General features: G+C 39.4%; 1 protein-coding gene and 1 long non-coding RNA gene across 4 annotated transcripts in view; one reads left to right on the forward strand and one right to left on the reverse strand.

Annotated features, from left to right (window-relative positions):
* Positions 1-18,205, reverse strand: part of TCEA1 (transcription elongation factor A1) — a 28,077-nt gene extending 9,872 nt beyond the window's left edge. The window contains exons 1-3 of one of the 3 annotated variants that reach the window (XM_040550435.1): positions 17,982-18,205; positions 12,100-12,162; positions 6,835-6,940 (exon numbers count right to left, since the gene is read on the reverse strand). In XM_040550435.1, the coding sequence (XP_040406369.1) occupies positions 6,835-6,940; positions 12,100-12,162; positions 17,982-18,050 (238 nt within the window). In that variant the 5' untranslated portion in view covers positions 18,051-18,205. Of the gene's footprint in view, positions 1-6,834; positions 6,941-8,247; positions 8,814-12,099; positions 12,163-17,981 lie in introns of those variants that run through there. The other 2 variants (XM_040550434.1, XM_040550436.1) reach the window with 2 other exon arrangements.
* Positions 18,205-18,849, forward strand: LOC121066693. Its single transcript, XR_005817916.1, has 2 exons — positions 18,205-18,519; positions 18,667-18,849. It is a non-coding gene; the product is annotated as an uncharacterized LOC121066693 (long non-coding RNA).
* The last annotated feature ends 742 nt before the right edge of the window (positions 18,850-19,591 follow it).

The raw sequence follows: 19,591 nt of genomic DNA on the forward strand, positions 1-19,591 counted from the left end.
AGGGAAGGCTCCAGGGAGACCTTATAGCAGCCTTCCAGTACCTAAAGGGGGCCTAAAGGAAAGCTGGGGAGGGACTCTGTCAGGGGGTGCGGTGATAGGACAAGGGGGCATGGTTTTAAAATGTAAAAAGGGGAGATTTAGAGTAGATATAAGGAAGAAATTCTTCACTCAGAGGGCGGTGAGGCACTGGCACATGTTGCCCAGAGCAGCTGTGGATGCCCCATCCCTGGAGGTGTTCAAGGCCAGGCTGGATGGGGCTTTGGGCAACCTGGTGTAGTGGGAGGTGTCCCTGTCCACGGCAGGGGGGTTGGAACCGGGTGATCTTTAAGATCCCTTCCAACCCAAACTATGCGATGGTTCTATGATTTGTGAACATTTATTGATACCCTGATTGCTTCTTTCACTTATGAAGGGCAGACTATACGTGATGCACAGGGGTAAAGTAAGAGGTAAAAACATGTCTCTTTCTACACCTGCAGACCAGTCTAACCAAGTATGTCTCAAACCAACATCAAACTTCACCAGTCGAGACAACTGGACCATCCTCAACAAATATGCATTCAAAACTACACGATCTTTAATCACTTAGAGAAGAGTTTACACAGATTTCACAGAAATCTTTTCTTCGAAATCTTTTCTTCATTTCTGTTTAGTCCAACTTCAGTAATCTGAAAATAAAGTTAACAATATTCTCTGCTTAGTAGAAATATTCTAAGTCATTCACTCTTATGGTCATATATTGGAAAGTACCAAGGACAGGGGATTCAGTGTCAAGCAGTATTTATTCTTAAACTCACACATGAGCAAGGACACTTTATTTTATTAAATACTGTACTGACAAAAGAATAGGATGCAATTAACAGCTTGCTAGACAGCATTTCAACTATCCTTTGGGGAGAGGACAAAAAAGTTAACCTTGAGAGACTGAAGTCTCTTCTAATTAACTTATTTTACATTCAGTGGTCAGACTCAAGAGCAAAGGGAGAATGACAGCTAATGGAAACTACAGACAACTACAGAAATTCTAACAAAGAAAGAGGGAAAAAACAGCCTTTCTGTGTAAGACATTTAAAAATTCAAATGAGAACATGATTCACGTCAGGAAATCTATAGAAGCAGAAAAATATTTAGAGAATTTAAATTATAATTCTAAGTTCCTTTAAAGAGGCATGATTATTTTTTAAACCGTTCAGCTATTAAACCTTACCCAAATTTCTTTTTTTCAGAAAAACTGAAATTGTCATCGCTTTTAGGAGTGAAAAGCATAATTTCAGTCTTAGCTGCTGCAGCTTCAGAAGGCCATAAAAAAAGGCTTTTTTTCCTTGTTTAAATAACAAAGTAATTTATAGTAATGCCCAGTTAACAGGAGGTTAGTGAATGCTACTCCAATCTACAAGAGGGGCAGAAAGGAGGACCTAGGGAATAACAGGTCTGTCAGTCTGACCTTGGTACCAGGGAAGGTCGTGGAGCAAACCATCTTGTATGTCTTTACACAGCACATATGGGACAACTGAGTGATCAGATGCAGCCAGCATGAATTTATGAAAGGCTGGTCCTGCTTGACTAACCTGATCTCCTATGACAAAATGACCTTAGTAGATGAGGGAAAGGCTGTGGATGTTATTTACCTGGATTTCAGTAAAGTATTTGACAGTGTCCCACAGTATTCTGTGAGAAACCATCTGCTCATGCCTTGGATGGGTGCACAGTTTGCTGGCTGAAGAACTGCCTGGATGGCCAGGCTCAGAGAGTCATAGTGAACGGAGTTCAACCCAGATGGCGGCTGGTCACCAGTGGCATCCCCCAGGGCTCAGTATTGGGGCCAGTTTTGTTCAACATTTCTATCAATAATCTGGATGAGTGCACCCTCAGCAAGTCTGCAGACATCAAGTTAGGCAGAATTGCTTGAGGGTGGGAAGGCTGTGCAGCAGGACTGGCCACATCCAATCAAACGAGATTCAAAAAGGCTGAATGCCAGGTCCTGCACTTGGGTCATAACAACCCCATGTGGCGGTATAGGCTTGGGGAAGAGTGGCTGGAAAGCTGCCCAGCAGAAAGGGACCTGGGGGTGCTGGTCAACAGCCAGCAGTGGTGGCCAAGAAGGCCAGTGGCATCCTGGTTTGCATCAGAAATAGTATGGCCAGCAGGACAAGGGAAGTGATTGTCCCCTTGTACATGGCACCAGTGAGATTGCACCTTGAATACTGTGCTCAGTTCTGGGCCCCTTGCTAAAGGAAGGATATGGAGTTGCCTGAGCATGCGCAACAAAGTTGGTGAAGGGATTAGAAAACAATAATTACGAGGAGCTGCTGAGTGAACTGGAGAAGAAGAGGGTGAGGGGAGACGTCATCGCTCTCTACAACTAGCTGGAAGGAGGTTGCACTGAGGTGAGTGTCGGACTCCCTTCTCATGTGACTAGTGACAGGACATGAGGAAATGGCCTCAAGTTACGCCAGGGAGGTTTAGATTGGGTATTAGGGAGAACTTCAAGGAGAAGGCGGTCAAGCATTGGAACGGGCTGCCCAGGAAAGCGGTGGAGTCCCCACTCCTGGAGGTATGTGAGAGACGTATAGGCATGGCACTGCGGAACTTTGTTTAGTGATGGGACATGATGACCTTGAAGGTCTTTTCCAACCTAAATAATTCTACAGCTCATACCTGATATGTAAATTAAGAGATGTTCTAAAACTATTTTTGCACTTGATATCCTATAAAGACACATACTATTGTTATGCATAGTAAACGCTATTCTTGAACATTCTTAGATTGTCATTTAGGAAATTGTTTTGTCAATAACAATTTTTTTGAATACAAACAGCACGTTTTTAGATGTTCTTGAACAACTTTACCTAATGACAGCCGTAACATACCTGTAAGATAGTCCTAGACTGTACCAGCTTGTTCCAGCAGAATCAAAACCAGATTTGAAATAACAGAAGATAGTATGCACAAATTCCATTGAGTAATACACTTCTGTGTAGTCTGGCTGGCATTATCTTAAAAACATTAAGCACTTATTAAGTATGACTAAGCAATTCTGGTTTAAGATATATATATATATATATATTGAAACAGGCATTTCAAAATGCTCTTGGACCCATTTTTTAGGTTTTTGGTGTGTGTGTGTGTTTTTTTATTTTTTTCTTCCCCCCACTGGGAATATATGATCAGACTTGTGCTTACTGACAAGAGTATTGTCCAATCATTCTGCATTTTCAGTCCAGATCACAAGCTTACTGAAGTTAAGTTTACTTAGTTAAAGGTCTGGACTTTTTTTTTTTTTTTTCCGTATACTCTTAGAGTTCAGTAAGTAATTATTTGTGATAGAGGATGTTAAATTCCTTAGAGATTTTTTTAATGAGGATAACTTCATTAAAACCCTCATAACCTAAGTGGATACACATAGGCATCTGTATAACATACTCTACATACTCAACTACTTGGCAAAACAATAACTACCTGCAAATTCCACGTTATGACTTAACAGTATTTCATTCGGAGAAGTGAATTTGCTTCTTCATCTAAATTGCGACCAACTGGTCTGTGTGGTTTAACGTTTTTATAACAACATCTGAAAGCAATCTTTCACTGTAGCTCACACAGTGACTCACTTCAGACAATGCCTGTGAGCCCTCTGCTGGGCAGCTTCTGACCCTGCTGAAAAACCATTTGTAACCTGCCATGGTTCCAGGCAAGCCATAAATATCTGTTAACACTCTGGTGATTCACAACCTTATTTTGATTTCTTCTCTGTTTGCATCCCATGCATTTCATCCCATGCATCCTTAAAACACAAGTTCCAAAAGCATTCAACTTAGATAGTACATGCACCCTGAACAGTCAAAGATTCTTTCCTAAATTTAAAATGTCATTTATAAAAATAACTCACAAAGACTTCAGATCTCTGAGTACAATGCTTGATACGATTAACAGCTGTCCGCTTCTGTTGCCATCTTTGATCCATACCATTTTACATGCACTATAAACAGCACAATCGAAACTGATTTCTCAAGCAGCTCAACATATGGTATTTCGTATTCTTCTGAGAAAGTCAAAACTAATGATAAAACAGAATAAGAGTACTTTGTAAGATTCCCACCCATGCTTCATGCAGCCCAGATACCCTATCTTCCAGAGTTATGACACTAAGTTCTAATGAATACTGAGCAGTGAAATAAGAGGTGAAACATTTAACCTACTGTGCTTTATTATATGGTCTACACAGGAGAATTTAACTACATCAGTTTTTAATATAAGCATATATATATATATATATATATATATATATATATACAGCATTTAATATAATGCTGTATTTTCAAAATTTGTTTGATTTTATATAATAAATGCACAATCACAACTGTAGCAAACCTAGCACCATAATGTACATAGAGCAATATCTTCCCCTGTAACAAAAATTAGAGAATGAACAAAGGTCACACACCCTCTGCCCCAAGACCATATTCAGTTCTGACTGTTGCCAAATATTTGCTATTTACGTTCCAGTTCCTCACATTTGACATCACCTGATGAAAGCAGTCTTAAGGTAGATTTCACAATTGTCTTAAAGCAATCTGAATGTAGCAACCATCAAAAGCAGCAGTCCCACCTTTCCCCAGCTGCATGTTACTGCCTCAGTTCCTGTGCAGGAATCAGTAACTGCAAAAGGGATGGATCAAGAATCTGATACAGCTGAGATATAATCCAGAAGAACAAAATGTTTAGTTTACAACTGGTCAGTTCCCATCTCTGACCTTCTGGATAGCCACTTGAGCACTAGTCTTAGCACAGGAAGGAGCAAGAAGGCACCTCTGCAAAAGGGAGGTCAAGACCACCTCTTTCAGCAGCAGCCTACACTGAGATCGACAAACCATCATCATCAGACAGCAGAGACTTATTCCAGACTTCTATAGCAAGACCACTCTCAGAGGTTGAGGAATAATTCCTGTGTTTCACAACGTTTAAACAGTTACATATCAGTCAGTTATAGGTAACAATATATTAAAACAAGTTTGACTGACTGACTGAAATTATGTTTAAAATAATGAAACAGAAACCTTTTTCTACTGTCTTAACAAATAAATTGCAATTCCTTTGCTCAAAGGACAGTGACACCCAGAACGCTTAGCTAGTGCAAAATGCAGTATCTGGGCGAATTCCCAAAAGCTGAGAATTCTGTGGAAAACACTATTTCTTCTGCTTTGTTGCCTAAAATAATTTGCACTATCAAAAATCTATATAAAAAAAAAAAGAACAACCAAACAGTAACAAAACAACAACAACAACAAACAACAGGGACAGGGCCTTTTTTCTTTTCTTTTTTAAATTATTTATTACATATTTCCTACTTAGATGAATAACTTGAGAGATCTAGGTTCCTCGGTCCAGCTGCTGCTTTTAAGTATCTAGAGGAGGTCAAGTTAATATGCAAGTCTATTGCTGCTTTTACATATCTTACCATTTTTATGCATCAGATAGTTGGACTTCAAGATATAAGTGGAAATTTAACCAGAAGTACATCATTTCTATTTTTTACCAGTGACTTCTGATCAGATCCTTTATAAAGTATGCATTTATTTTATAATAAAAGTCAGTATGATTTTAAAAGTATTTAGGCAATACGCAATATGCTGATAAAATTTAATTACTACTACTAGCCTAATGAGCGTTATCTAGCATTTTAAAGGTAGATTAAAAAATATCTGCGGTATAGAAGCTGTTGCTTCTTATTAGAATATATAAGTTGTAGAAAAGAAGATTATGAAAACTGTCACAATTTGTCCATATTTACGTGCATACACTGGCAAAGGGATATAAAGTCATTTTTACAACATTTACAAAAGGAATAATAAAGTATTTGATAAAATACTTCATAATTGCTAAAATGAGTCTCATTTTATCCCAGTCAGCCTAACAGATTTGACAAAATGAGGATGACTGACGCTAGCCCTGAAATGGAACCCAGGTATTTAACATATTTTTCTAGACAGAACGTCAAATATTTAAATCAGGAGAAAATAATAAAAACTGTTTCCTATTTCAAAATATTAAGCTTTCTAAAGCTTAGTTTATCTAAAATGGGATCCAAAGAAATGAAATTGAGTACTAGTGTTATGAGCAAAAATAACTGAAAGATACAGCTTCAGATTAGAGTGTTTTCAAATACATTAGAATTAAGTGCTACAAGGTATCCTTGAATAACCATCTGTTAACAAAAAGGTTTTGATAACTCTATTCATTGCTGTAATGAAAATTAAACAAAAAGTATTAACTCATCAATCAGTAAGTTATTTAAAACTATTAAGGTTTTAGAGAAATATGTACCATCTGTAAGTTATAACAGAATTTTAAAGGTTTTTTTTTTTTTAAACTGTTTGTTCTCTTCACATGTCACTGTATAACCAAACTTCAAAGTCTCTACACTTTCATATGAGTTTTGCACAAACTCTTCTGAGTATCTGTTATATTTGACAAAGGAAATAGTCACGAAAAGGTTCGTTAGTTTTTAGTACTGCAGCACAGTCAATCTAGCACAACAGCAGGCAATGAGACTTCAGAAATGAGTCATGTTGCAGAAGTCGGTTTCCTACTGTTTGTCAGCCCTAATCAAAGTATATTAACTTTGTTTCTGAATACATTTTCACAGTAATGCACTGGTGATAGTCAAAGAGATTAAAAAAAAAAAAACCTACCTTCACACAAATAGTTTCAATACTTAAGTAGGAGCACAAGTATATCTGAAGCAAGGAAGTGGAAGGATTTGCATCAAATCTGCATATAGCTGAAACAGTAAAACAACAAGTAACAAAAAAATAGAAGTTTGTGTCACCATACCTAACAGTTTCTTCCAAGACTTGATCAGAGATTTTGCTAAAGATGTAACTTCTTCATCTGTGCTTTGCTTGCGTATTGCATTCACTGACATTCCAATTCTGGTAGACTGCAACAGAAATAAAAACATATGCTATGAAAGGTGACATGAAGATAATTAAACAAATATAAATTTTTATAAAGTTGTATTTGGACAACTTTTTAAAAAAAATAAACTATTTTTGTTTGTTTTTAAGAATATTAGGATGAAATGCTGCAAACCTTTACAGAACTTACTTTAAGAACATCTACATTTTACAATGAAGTACAACAACAGTAACATTTGTATACATCACAGAAGTCTGGAGGTGAAGAGGAGTCATTAGAAGATTCCTGTTCCCAAATCATTTCAAAAATAACCTCTACAGAACTACTTACCTAAACTAAGTATGGCATTCAAAACATCTAACAAAGTGAAAACCTTATATAAATTTTAATGTTATAAAAATATTTTAGCAAAGGTTCTAACCTCACAATCTTATTTTTGTTTGAAGCAATGACTGTATTTATATTTTGGCACGAGCAGAAGCTCGCTAACTGCTTCAGTAACTTCATATTCTTAGAATTCCCATTCACTGGCTGTGAAAGAAGCTGTTATATCAGTTGGGAGTGACCACGTTTTAGGTTCCTAGCAATTTTAGCAATATTGAGATTCCTTAAAATCTTAAGTACAGAGGTTTCTGCTTTTAGGTAGAAACAGTAAGAACTGCCCACACTTCTGAAAATGCCACGCTGGTGACAGGCTTTAAAACTTTGGCACTACTGCCACCTACAGGGTGAAGATGAGATTTATTTACAATCCATTCCTTTTAAGGATTAGAATTTTTTCCTTTTAAGAGCTATAATTTATGTCCTCGTGAACATTAGATTTAGATTAACAGCAACAGAAGTTTCGCTTCAGAGTATTTTCAGCTAGCATGTTATTATAACAGAGTATTTCCACACTTTTAGTTTTGGGAAAGGAATAAAGCATTTAACAATACAAATAAGCATTTTACTACGGTTTTATATTTTGATTGATGAGTAAATTTTCTGGATTGTTCTTAAGATGCTCAGCTTTGCTGCATTTATTATTTGGCAGACTCGTTAAATATAATTTATTCTATGTACTTTTGAAGTGGTTTGTCATAGACGTCTTATCCTTTAAAGGAAAGCTTAAATCTTTGTGTTACACTAAAAACGGAAACGATTTGTTCCTGTAAATTACTCCTTACAGCCCACACAAAACACTTCTTTGTGCACCATGGATGTGCTAAATGACTGGAAATGTACTGAAATATTCAGCAGCTATTTCACCAAAGGAAGCATATCAAAATCTCAGGTCTCAGCACCAGTTCTAAACATATTTTAGACTAAAGAAAACAGATGGCTACTCACTTGTGTGAAAGATTTTTTCAGGATGGACTCTGCACACTCAGACTAACAGAAAACACCAACTAGATGCAGCAGCTCTTCCTCTCCCTTTCACTTTTCCCCTTCTGTGGTTGAACACTGAGGACAGGCCAAGGACTTCACTTACGGGCCGGCACTTTGCATTTCTTCCTCTACTTTTGACTGCATGCTCTTTTCATGATATGCTTTAGCATCACACATCACACGAAGGCCTAACCAGAGCAGTACTGACCAACTGCCTTGACATGTTAAATATATACTCTGGACATTATGTTCAGACAATAAAAATAACATACATTTGGAAATCCAAATTGTACTTGTCATATCTGAATGAGAAAAAATGTACCTACAAAAAACAAACAAACAAGAAAACCCTTTGCTGATAACTGGGTATAACTATGGCCTACTTTTATAAGAAATGGGGAAGGACACCAACCTACATCTTTACTTAATGTAGAAAAACTCAAGTAAAACTCAAAATTAATTATTTTCTCTGATCACACGAGCAGAACCTATGATGGTAACTGTCTAAACTCTCAGTTTTCTTATAGTAGTATGTAAACTCACTTCATTTGTTTTGCTTTTTGTTGAACACATGATCTGGCCTCACCAAAAAAGACAGGAAGGTATGATCTTCCTAACTATTTGCCTGCAAACTGACACAGGTAATCACAAAAGGTCATTGTTATATTCTCCAAATGACCATACTTCAATTGCACACCAGCTTTAGTTTCCAACCTAAGGAACTGTTACTTTGAGAGCCATTTTAAGTGGAAGATTGGTATTTTTGTCTAGTCCAATTTAACCTGTGAAATTGTATTATCTCTGTGCCAGTTTATAAACATGCAGGTAACTGTATGGATCATTCTTCTTCACTTCAAATTCCCAAGCGCTTCTCATTTGCTTTTCTTTAAGAGGCTCAGACTTAACGTAAACATGTTTTCACCTCCAAAGCATTCAAGCTGTAGGCCAAACAGCCTTTCCACAGTATGAACAAGTCATCACACGTAACCTATATGTGAACCCAAAACAAAGCACACAGTGGTAGCTACTCTTCTCTAAAATAGACTAAAGGACCAAAATGAAAGGAACAGAGCTAGGGAAGAAAGGCAACCACTGAAGCAAGCACAGGTGCTACCAACTTTAAACTGTATGAAAGTAATAGGACAGAGAATTTGTGAGCACTTGGACCAAAAGAGAGCCAAATTCAGTCCTAGAGAATAACCACCTCCAACCTCCCAGGTCTCCACAACTTGCCAATGGACTGGCGAGTCATTAACAAGGACCATATATCATGGCTTACTTCTGCACATGGGTGTGTGCATGTGTGCGACTGATTTCCAGTAAAACCTGTTGGTTAAAATAAAGGCTGTCTCTCTTCAGCTGCAGCACTACCCACAATTAGCATCAGAGAAACAATGTCTTTAATATTGTGCAGCTGCTAAACAGATTTGTAATTCTGATCACCACATAAATCACGTGCTACAAAGGCTACTGGCTCCTTGCATAGCTCAGCTCAACAGCTGTTAAGGAGGCACATCACCTTGCTCACATATAACTTGGTAGATGTGACAGATTATTGGATGTAATCACTTCATTCTTCTGTGGCAGAAGGCAGGTAAGAAAGACCCACGACACAAGCACAAACCCAAATTACTGACACGTACCTTCCTATTCCTTGCACTTGTAAATTGTCAGAGGATCTCCCCGGCTCAGACTGAACTGCCAGTCATGTCACAAGACGAATTGTCACTCCTTTTATTACAAAGGAATAATGAAACTACCACATCAGTCAGCGGTGCTTTTCTCAAAGTAGCCCATTTTGAAAACTGCTCAAAAATGGATGTAGAAGTATGATTTTCATTTGTGTCCTGTGCTTCATCAGTCCAAACATATCAATAGATATATCAGTCTACTTAGAGGAAGTAAGTGCTCCCACTTTCACACCATCATCCTCCTTAACGTTAGCATACTAATGACCCACCATTTCAACTGTTGCTCCAAGTCCTCCACTGTTTAAGCAATTTTGGGAGACCAAAAAAGAAATGTAGAATGGATGTTACGCATTTATAAAACTCTTTAAAAAAAATGTAAATTTCAGTTTAAATAAAAAAGCATCTGGGATACAGCAATGGATACTTCAGAAAAACTTCTTAACAAAGCTACAGTCAGTCTACTAAGCAAGACTAAAATAGCTCATCCCTTTAGACTTACTGCTAGACTTACAGAGAAATCTTCTTTAAAAACTCATATGGTGCCCCCAATACAGATTAAAAACAACCTTTCATTAGAAATATTATTCCACTTTAAAAATAGGTACCCGTGATGTGGATGGAAATAAATAACCTTCTTTCAAATAGAATAAAAAACAGGACAGGATTAGTATACAATCCACAGAAATTAAGTCAGGGTCACACAAGTGCCCTAGAAGAGAGACACTTGAGTTTATACTCACCAAGATTAAGAGTCCCCTTTGCTGATAACACTAGTAAGAAAAGTTTTCATTGCGACTAAAAAAGAATGAGTTATCTACTTGTACATTCTTCAGATCCTTAAGGTTAAAGGGTAAAGATAGTTCTGCTGTTTTGTATAAAACCACTCCTAGTCTCATTCATCACACTAATCAGAAGAGTTTTGCAAAGCAGTATTTACACATATATAAAGAATTTTCAGAGCACTTGCACAGAGATTTTTCATTCCAAAGGGGAAATATATACATACATACATGTGTATATATATAAAACACAACTAGTTTTAATAAGATCTGCACAACGAAACTCAAAAAAATTAGGGTAGGAGAAGGTGTTTTGTTTCTCTGTTTTAGGAAAAAGGTTGGACATAGGGAAAAAAGTTGCAGAGTTGTATCAGCCATGCTCATTCATGCATGAAGGTGAAACTTTCAAATTCCTATTTTTGGTGGCAAACAGTACTACTGATAATGTACTGAAATAAATACATTTTACAAATATATAGGAAAGACTGATGCTGTTATTGATACTTTTATCTTTCTAGCTAATTCTTTATCTGCGGCCACTGTCACTTAGCAAAATGATACTTTTCAGTCTTTTGCAATTTAAGTGGCTCCCACAGCAAAAATCAGGTCTTCCACTTACCTCTGCTATTTGCAAATTTTCATAGAGAATGGTAATATCCAGTTAATTTGAAACAAAAGTTGATCACTGCAGAACTACATGACAAACTCTGAAATTTGACATGTAAATAAAGTTCACTGACATTTTTTTGAAAAGTTTACAAAAGTAGTATACTATGTTAGAGATGTAGAGATAAGCAAAATGAGCGCGTATGCATGCAAGTGTGAGACAGCACCACACCTGCACAGAGGAGCAAAACCAGTACTATAATTACCTTAAGAACTACACTACTCAGAGTTACATGGATAAAAAAGGAAATGCTCAAATACAACCTACCTGAAGGTATGAACTACTGTTCTCTTCACTTAAAATCCAGCTACAGAACAAACTACATAAAGGGAGGAGCTCTAATCAGGTGCATTCTCCCTTACAGAGAGGGAAATGCATCATATTTCTGTTGATAAGAATCTGAAAGTGTAAGTAAGGCAAGTCTATAAGCAGTACTTTTCCTTTGTCCATAACAACATTCACTATTGTCAACTCAAAGATGACCTTTAAGAGTGGAAGTAAAGACTTAAGTGTCCTGAATCAGGGTGAAATAAGACTAGTTATCCAAAATAACAGATTCTTCAAGTGGTTTCTCCATAGGAATCTATTTTAATTAGTGCAACCTTCCAAATTTGCTGGCTTCACCTTCATTATTACGGGGTTAATTTTTGCAGCATAACAATAAAAAAAATCATACCTGTAATAATTCAAGGGTCATGGGAATATTCTTAAGCTCCTTTAATAAATCAAGAGCTCCAGCCTGAAAAAAGGAAAAAAAAAAAAAGTCAATTTAGTAGCAATGAGGTATTTTAAAAACAGTATCAACAACATACTCTTACATGCCTTAAAGGTCCCAGACTGGATTCAAACCATCAGTTCCCAGTTTATTCATGGAACAATTCTAGGCCAAGGAATGTTCTGCTTCACAAACTAAAAATTAACTCAGGATTCAAAGTATTCACCAAAAGACTAGAGAAGTTTTATCCCATATAATTCAAATGCCAGTCAGTGCATTCTGTAAATTGCCACTTAACCAACACACATCCTCAACAACAGGAGTCCTCAGGCACATTTCCCGTAGTAGCATCAGAAACAAACCAGGCAACAATTGTTAGTTTACAACTTCACCTGTTCTAGAACAAGAATTTGAGTTGAGAAGCTCTGTACAGCCCATCAATAATGCAGCTCGTTATAACTCACCTTCTAACTGTATTTATAGTGGTGTGGTAAAGCTGTAAAATTATGCTGGTTAAAAAATGATAATCAGATTACGCTATTTGACTAGACACAGGTTTACTGTCCCCCATAGAAAAGACAACTGTGCATGCATGTCTACTAACAAATGCCCCAATTAAAAAAAAAAAAAAAAAGTTGAGCAAGACTTGCTTTTGAGTCTTATTTTCAACTACTGACTTTAAATATTAATTCAATGAAATATACATACTAGACTGCATAGGTTAGTGCAGACAGACAAGAATATTTAGCCCACACCAGGCAGGCCAAGCATCAACATTTTCCAGACTGGAAGCCAGAGCCCATCCTAATGCACTAGAACATCTGAGCTAATGCATTTGTTTATTATATAGCTGCCACGCAGTTTTCTTTATTCCTCTTCCACTGCTAAGATAAGGAAAGGTATAGATTAACGCTATAAAAGCACTAGTTTTCTAGATAGATGAGTTTATTTCAGAGATGATACTGTTAGCAAATCTGCTAAATATTGATGACAATCTATATACACAGCTGCTCTAATAATTTGTTCATTTGTGATGCTGGTCTTACTTAAAAGTTTTCATAAATGCAAGCAATAGGCTTCCAAATTTCCTCACTCACTTAAGCAAAGCTCTGCATCATCCACTCCTTGCTACACATGTGTTGGCAGAGTACAGCAAACTCCCAAAGGTTAAGAAATGCTTGCTGTTATTCAAGTACATGTGGTTCTGTACCTGTGACCTAAGAAAAGCAAGAAGGCAAAGGACTTCTCATATTAGAGGCCACTCTGCGCAGACTAGCCCCATTACCTTATTGCCTTTTTTTTTTTTTTTAAATTCACAGAGGTTTAGAAACCAACTTCACAAAATTTCCATCTTTCTTTTCTTTGTAAATCGATCCTTTTCTCTTTCCTTACCTCTCTCTCAACTCATCCTATTTTATTTACTTCTATATGCATTTTACATATTCACAAAGTATGTATTATAACATGCATTTTGTATCTTTTCATTTCCATTTGTCTTTGTTTTTAAATTCTTCCCAACCAACTTCTGACACCTGTTGCAAAGAAACTCATGTAATCTGCTGCTGCACCTGCACGGTCTTCCAACTTAACCACTAAAGATAGCACATAAACCAACCACCAACAGGCTGAGCAAAACAAAAGTGGCATTTTAGTGTCACATCCAAACAGGCACACCTTCGGATGCTTTCAAATGTCTACTACAACCTTTGTTTGTTTGTTTGTTTTTAAATGTGTGACAGCAAAGAACCACCTAAAACTAAAAATTTCAGTACTTCCCACCTTACACAAACTCACTTCACTCATAAAATCAAAGCTTTACTGTTTTGCCGTCCCAAGAAAACAGTCTTATTTAACTTTTATTCGTGCTGTACAAAGCTCCTCCAGTTTTAACTATGGAATTTTAGCAGCAGTGGTGCAAGACCAGAAAATCTCATGCTGTTTTTTTTTCATGAAAATCTCATGCCGAACTGAGTTAGTATACTAATCCGTATCTTTCTCTAAACACTCATAAGCATGTTTGGTTTTGTTTTTTTTCTGTGCAAATATAGACTGAATTAAAACAAGTCAATTAGCTTTACTCCTACCAAAATTTAAAAAAAAAAAATTCTTAGCCAAACAAAATAAGTAACAAAAAGAAAAAAATGTCCTTTTCGAAAATATAATCAGGTAACACTTACCTCCAAACCAATTAACTTATTAGCAAACTGTACACGGTTTGTGATTTCAAAATAAACTCAGGACATTGTAGTCTGGTACTCCAGTCAGCATAACAATGATACTGTAATACAAAGTAGGGATTATAGCGCTCTTTTTAACTCATCTTGCAGGCAAAAATTTCGAATGGAATGTATTTCTAATTGTTTTTCCAACTGTAGGTTTCAAAACAACTCTATTGTTCCCAGCCTAAATATTTTCCAAAACTAACAGCTCGATATATGGGTTAACAGGCCGTGCAATAAATCACGAAACGATGCACTCTCTGTCCAGTACCTACATTTCATGCTGTTTTCTGTACTAAATTCTCAAAATCTCTAACGCACTGGTTCTTTCTAAGCCTTAACTCTTCTCTAGTCAATTGCATTAGGTGTACTAAGAACTAGATGCATTAAATTTAAATCAAGTCCAAACTGTAACAGCAACTAAACAGGTTTTCACAACCACTTTTCTTATCATAAAGTCAAACGTCCTCTTCAACCCAAATCAAAGGGGAAGCTGTAATTCCAATTTTTCTAGTGTAACACTGTCCTGCTTTAAAAACTATTACAGACATTATTACAAATCTTTTTTTGCAAGACATTTCTATAATTTTACAGAAAGTGAAAGGCAATGCCCCAGCCCCATTCCTGTTGACTTCCAGTTTACCTGACCTTTAAGCTACAGACTTAATAGATCACTCCTCTCAGCTTCCCTCAGTTGACCAGATCACAGCAACAGAATGATGTTCTCTATGCATATTTTAAAGCTATGCTTCAGGCTATAGAAAATGGAGTACGTTTCTGAAGACAACAGACCTATACAGTTACAGATCTGTTCTACTTATGGGAGCAAACATTTAATAATTTGGACAATTTTCTTCCCTAAACTTACTCAACTGTTGCTGGTTTTTTTTAATCCACGGGTGCAACCTTATCTTTCATAACCATTCATTAAAGTAACTCAGTGAGAGAAGAGCGTACTTACATACAACAAAAGCTATAGGAAGGCCCAACACACATTTTAACCAAACCACATTAATTCTGAAGGAGTGGTGACATCTATTTCCAATATGCACTCAATACTTGAAGTAACAGCAGAAATATGCATCTCACAGTGTGTTAAATACAACGTTGCTTGATTATTTCGTCCTTCAAGAACCGTATTTATCGCTCAGTAAATAGTTGTGAAATCTGCACAGCTGCAATTAAAGCTTTAGTCAAGGCAAGTCACCAGGAACCTGACTCAGGAAGGGTGTCTGCACTGGCTGCCTTTTCATCTCATCAAAAGAAATGCCAAACAGGGCTCTGTCACAAACCGCAGGGACACCTCTTGTATGCGAGACTGAGTGTCTCTTGCCATCTGACTCCTGACAACTTCAGAGGGAAAAGGTATCAAAGCTTTTCTTATTGATGGGTTTCATCAAATCATTCGCAAAGACATACGCCAAATACTGAGAAACATAAAAAAGTATTTTAGATTTTAAAACGGGTGCTTGGCAGCATAAGGAAACTGTCTAAAAATTTCCTGTTCATGTTGAGTAAAAATGGGCAAAGGAACACATGAAATTGTCAGGAACATGATTGTCTAGTCTGTGCTTATGTAAGAGCACATTTCTCAACTCAGCTTCATTTTTGTGAGACAACGAAGTACCTCTGTATAGAAATTATCTCAGTCACTTTGCTAAAGTTAGCATTTTAACTGCAGAGAAGGATTATGTGCAATTAGAAGAGAAACACCTTATAACTGACAAAGACCAGCATGAAAAACACAGAGAAAGCTGCCGAGTTAAATACCGATGCACTCCTTCTCCTGACGTACATCTCAGGGTTGCCACCACAGCACACATGCTTTGGATAAACTGCCAGACCTCAACTATCTGCCACAGGGGCAGGCCCTCGGCACTGCAAGGTTTCCGAGGCGGCATCAAACCCCACAGGGAGCCGCTGGCGTGCAGCAGCGAGCTCTGTTCAAAGTCCAAACCACAGCTGGGGCTGTTGCTGGCGGTGCACGGGCACAGAGCTGATACTGCCCCGGCGCTGGGCTTCGCCGCATCCGACCCAGGCTGACCCCAGGGAGACGCTGTGCTGCTCCTATAGCTGTGAGCTGCCTGCACTGGGTTACCTGCACTACGGCACCTGCCTGTGTGTCCCCAGCTGCTGCTAAAGGATTACAGCTCAGCCCCTAAACCACCGAGAAATGCCTGGCGGTCATTTAGCACCTACGGTATCACCGCACTGATGCTCCCCAGCACCAGCAGTTGTTCCCACATTATCCGGGAGTTGCCATCTTCTTTCTGTTGCCAGAAGTCTTCCAAACAACAAGGAATTGACTGTACTTGACTGTCCATATGTTTTTATCACAAAATCACCGAATGGTTTGGGTTGGAAGGGGCCTTAAAGATCCTTTAGTTTCCACCCCACTGCCATGGGCAGGGACACCTCCCACCAGACCAGGTTGCCCAAAGCCCCATCCAGCCTGGCCTTGAACACCTCCAGGGATGGGGCATCCACAGCTTCCCTGGGCAACCTGTGCCAGTGCCTCACCACCCTCTGAGTGAAGAGTTTCCTCCTAATATCTAATCTAAATCTCTCCTCTTTTAGTTTAAAGCCATTCCCCCTTGTCCTATCACTGCACCCCCTAACAAAGAGTCCCTCCCCAGCTTTCCTGTAGGCTCCCTGTAGATACTTGAGGTACGAGATACATCACAAAACAGAACCACTAGTCCAACTTCAGAGTTGGGAAAGTGAGACAACGAATCCTTTTGTGCTTGCAAGTAGGAGGAAAAAAAGAAAAGGAAGAACTGTGAATTACTACATCCCAGAAAAGCCTGTAGACTAGTTTCATAAGGGCATGAATCAGGACGTGAACACCTTCAATATGAGAAGGACGAGGACTACAACTCCAACACCCTGGGTCCACTAGCTGCAAGCCACTGTCCTTTCTGTCAGCTGTTATTGAAAGCGTTTGGTGCCACTGTTTGCTGTAAGGAAATTTGATCCAGTCAGTGGGAAACAAACAAATTTCACTGGTATAATACAAGTGCTATTTCTATAGATAGGTAAGCATTACTAAATGTGTTAGTGGTAATTTATATCATCTTTAAGAGGAAAAAAATTCATTGACGTGACTACTATATAGTACTATAAACAGTTTCACACAGATAAGTTTTGAATAAGAATCATTGAGTCATTAGGGTTGGAAAAGCCCTCCAAGACCATCTGGTCCAGCCATCCCCCTACCACCGATGTCACCACTAAACCATGTCCCCAAGCACCACGTCCAACCTTTCCTTGAACACCCCCAGGGACGGTGACGCCACCACCTCCCTGGGCAACCCGTCCCAGTGCCTGACTGCTCTTTCTGAGAAGAAATAGGCACGGAGTATTAAGGCACACATAAAAACTTTACGCATTAAGATCGTATTTTGTAAGGAGATCAACGATATTAAGAATTACAGGAGGAGAGCCCCGCGGCCGCACGATAAGGAGGCGGCAGACACGCCGTTTACACGCGTGCCGTTCCGTGTAGCTATCACCGGGCGCTCGCCCCCCGGCACGAAGGGGACAAGGCGAGGCCGGTGCCGGGGCCGCCGCCGCGCCGCGCCGCGCCCCGCCCGCCCCAAGCCCGCCGCCGCCGCCCCGTCTCACCGCGTTCTTCTTCTGCACCATCTTGTCCATCTTCTTGGCGATACGGATGATCTCGTCCTCCGTGGTCATGGCGCCCCCCGGGCGGGACGCCCGCTGCCCGCGGGACGCGGCCGGGGCCGGGCGCGGTGACGGGGTCGGGGTCGGGGACGGTCCCGGAGCCGGAGCCGGAGCCAGGCCGCGGCGCTGCGTCCCGGCCCGCCCCAGCAGCACCAGCGGCGGGCGCGGCGCCGCCAGGCAGCGCTCGCCGAGCGCCGGCCGCGGGAGCCAGGCAGCGCTGCGGAGCGCCGAGAGCCCCGGGTGCGTGTGGAGAAGGGGGGAGGTTCCCAGACAAAAGGCGAAGCGCAATGAAATGGGCTCCCGGGCCGTGCCGGCCCCTCCGGCCCGACCCCCGGCTTCACCCCGAGAAGCGCTGCTCAGGGGTAGTTTTCCCTAAACTTTCAGCTCAGCGCCTGTTGAGGAGCTCACGCATAACGCGCTGCACAACGTGTCCTAAGCGAGTCAGCCATTTTAGGGCTGCACGGCCTCCCTCAGCTGTCAGGTCCGCACTGACACCGTTCAACCTGCCTAGCTTCGAAAAGATGGAAAAGCCCTCCTTCCCTGTCGCCGAGAAGACCTTCTAAAAAGTCCGTCTCCTCTTGTTTTTGTGTGACACGGAGGATTTCAAATTGCATTTTTCTTTTCTCAGATCCAGGATCAGGAATTCATACAACTGAGATGGAGACAAGGAAAAAACTTTTGCATTAGCCAAATACCACCCTATACTGTCTCAATTCCTTCTAAGTCTTTAAACTAGTCTAAACTTTGTATATGGCCATGATATACATATGCAATTATAAAGTTTGACATAAATCTGTAATATGTACCATCAGTTTTTGTTTGTGAATGTCTCATTACCATTAATTTTTTGTTGTAGTTGGGAGAAAAAAAAAGACAAACAGCATCGTTTAACTACTTTCTCTATAAAATCAAAGTGTTTACCTCAAGAAAGCAATCAGCATTTCCACACGTTATGTAAAGATTACACGCCGATTATCCCCTAAGATTCGGGAGGGTGCTTACGTGTGCTTCTGGAACCTATTATTAGTAAACCGTCAAATGCTGTGGGTGCATTTGTGGGTGAGGGCTGGAAAACACCAGCATTTTGGAGAAGAGGTAAAATAGGCATTTTCCTTGAGCTGCCACTCAAGAAAGCAGTTAGAGCAAAGACTACTGACGCTGCAATTACACGTCATGTACTTTGCAGCAAGACTGCCTTAAGTTCTGAAGCCACATAAAGGCAGGCCGTTTTAGAGCACTTCTGCATGGTGCTCAATGCACACAGCGGTTGCAGAATCTGCTAGTTGAAGGGTCTAGACATACACAGACATTTGAAGCAATAAAAATAATTTGGGAGCTAGATAGGATCTTCCCAGAGGGTAGATCAAGGCCATGAATTGGACAAACATACAGAAACGTTGTAGCTTTTTCCTTTATTATATGCCCAAGGAAAAAACAAAGGTGCCATTCCTTTAAAAGATTACCTTTCACCATGGACAGATTTGGAGAAAAATAGCAATGCTCTCAACATTTAAGGGCTTGTGACAGCTCAGGTTTAGTTCTAGATGCACTGA

Source organism: Cygnus olor, chromosome 2, assembly GCF_009769625.2.
Source record: "Cygnus olor isolate bCygOlo1 chromosome 2, bCygOlo1.pri.v2, whole genome shotgun sequence".
Taxonomy (NCBI): Eukaryota; Metazoa; Chordata; class Aves; order Anseriformes; family Anatidae; genus Cygnus; species Cygnus olor.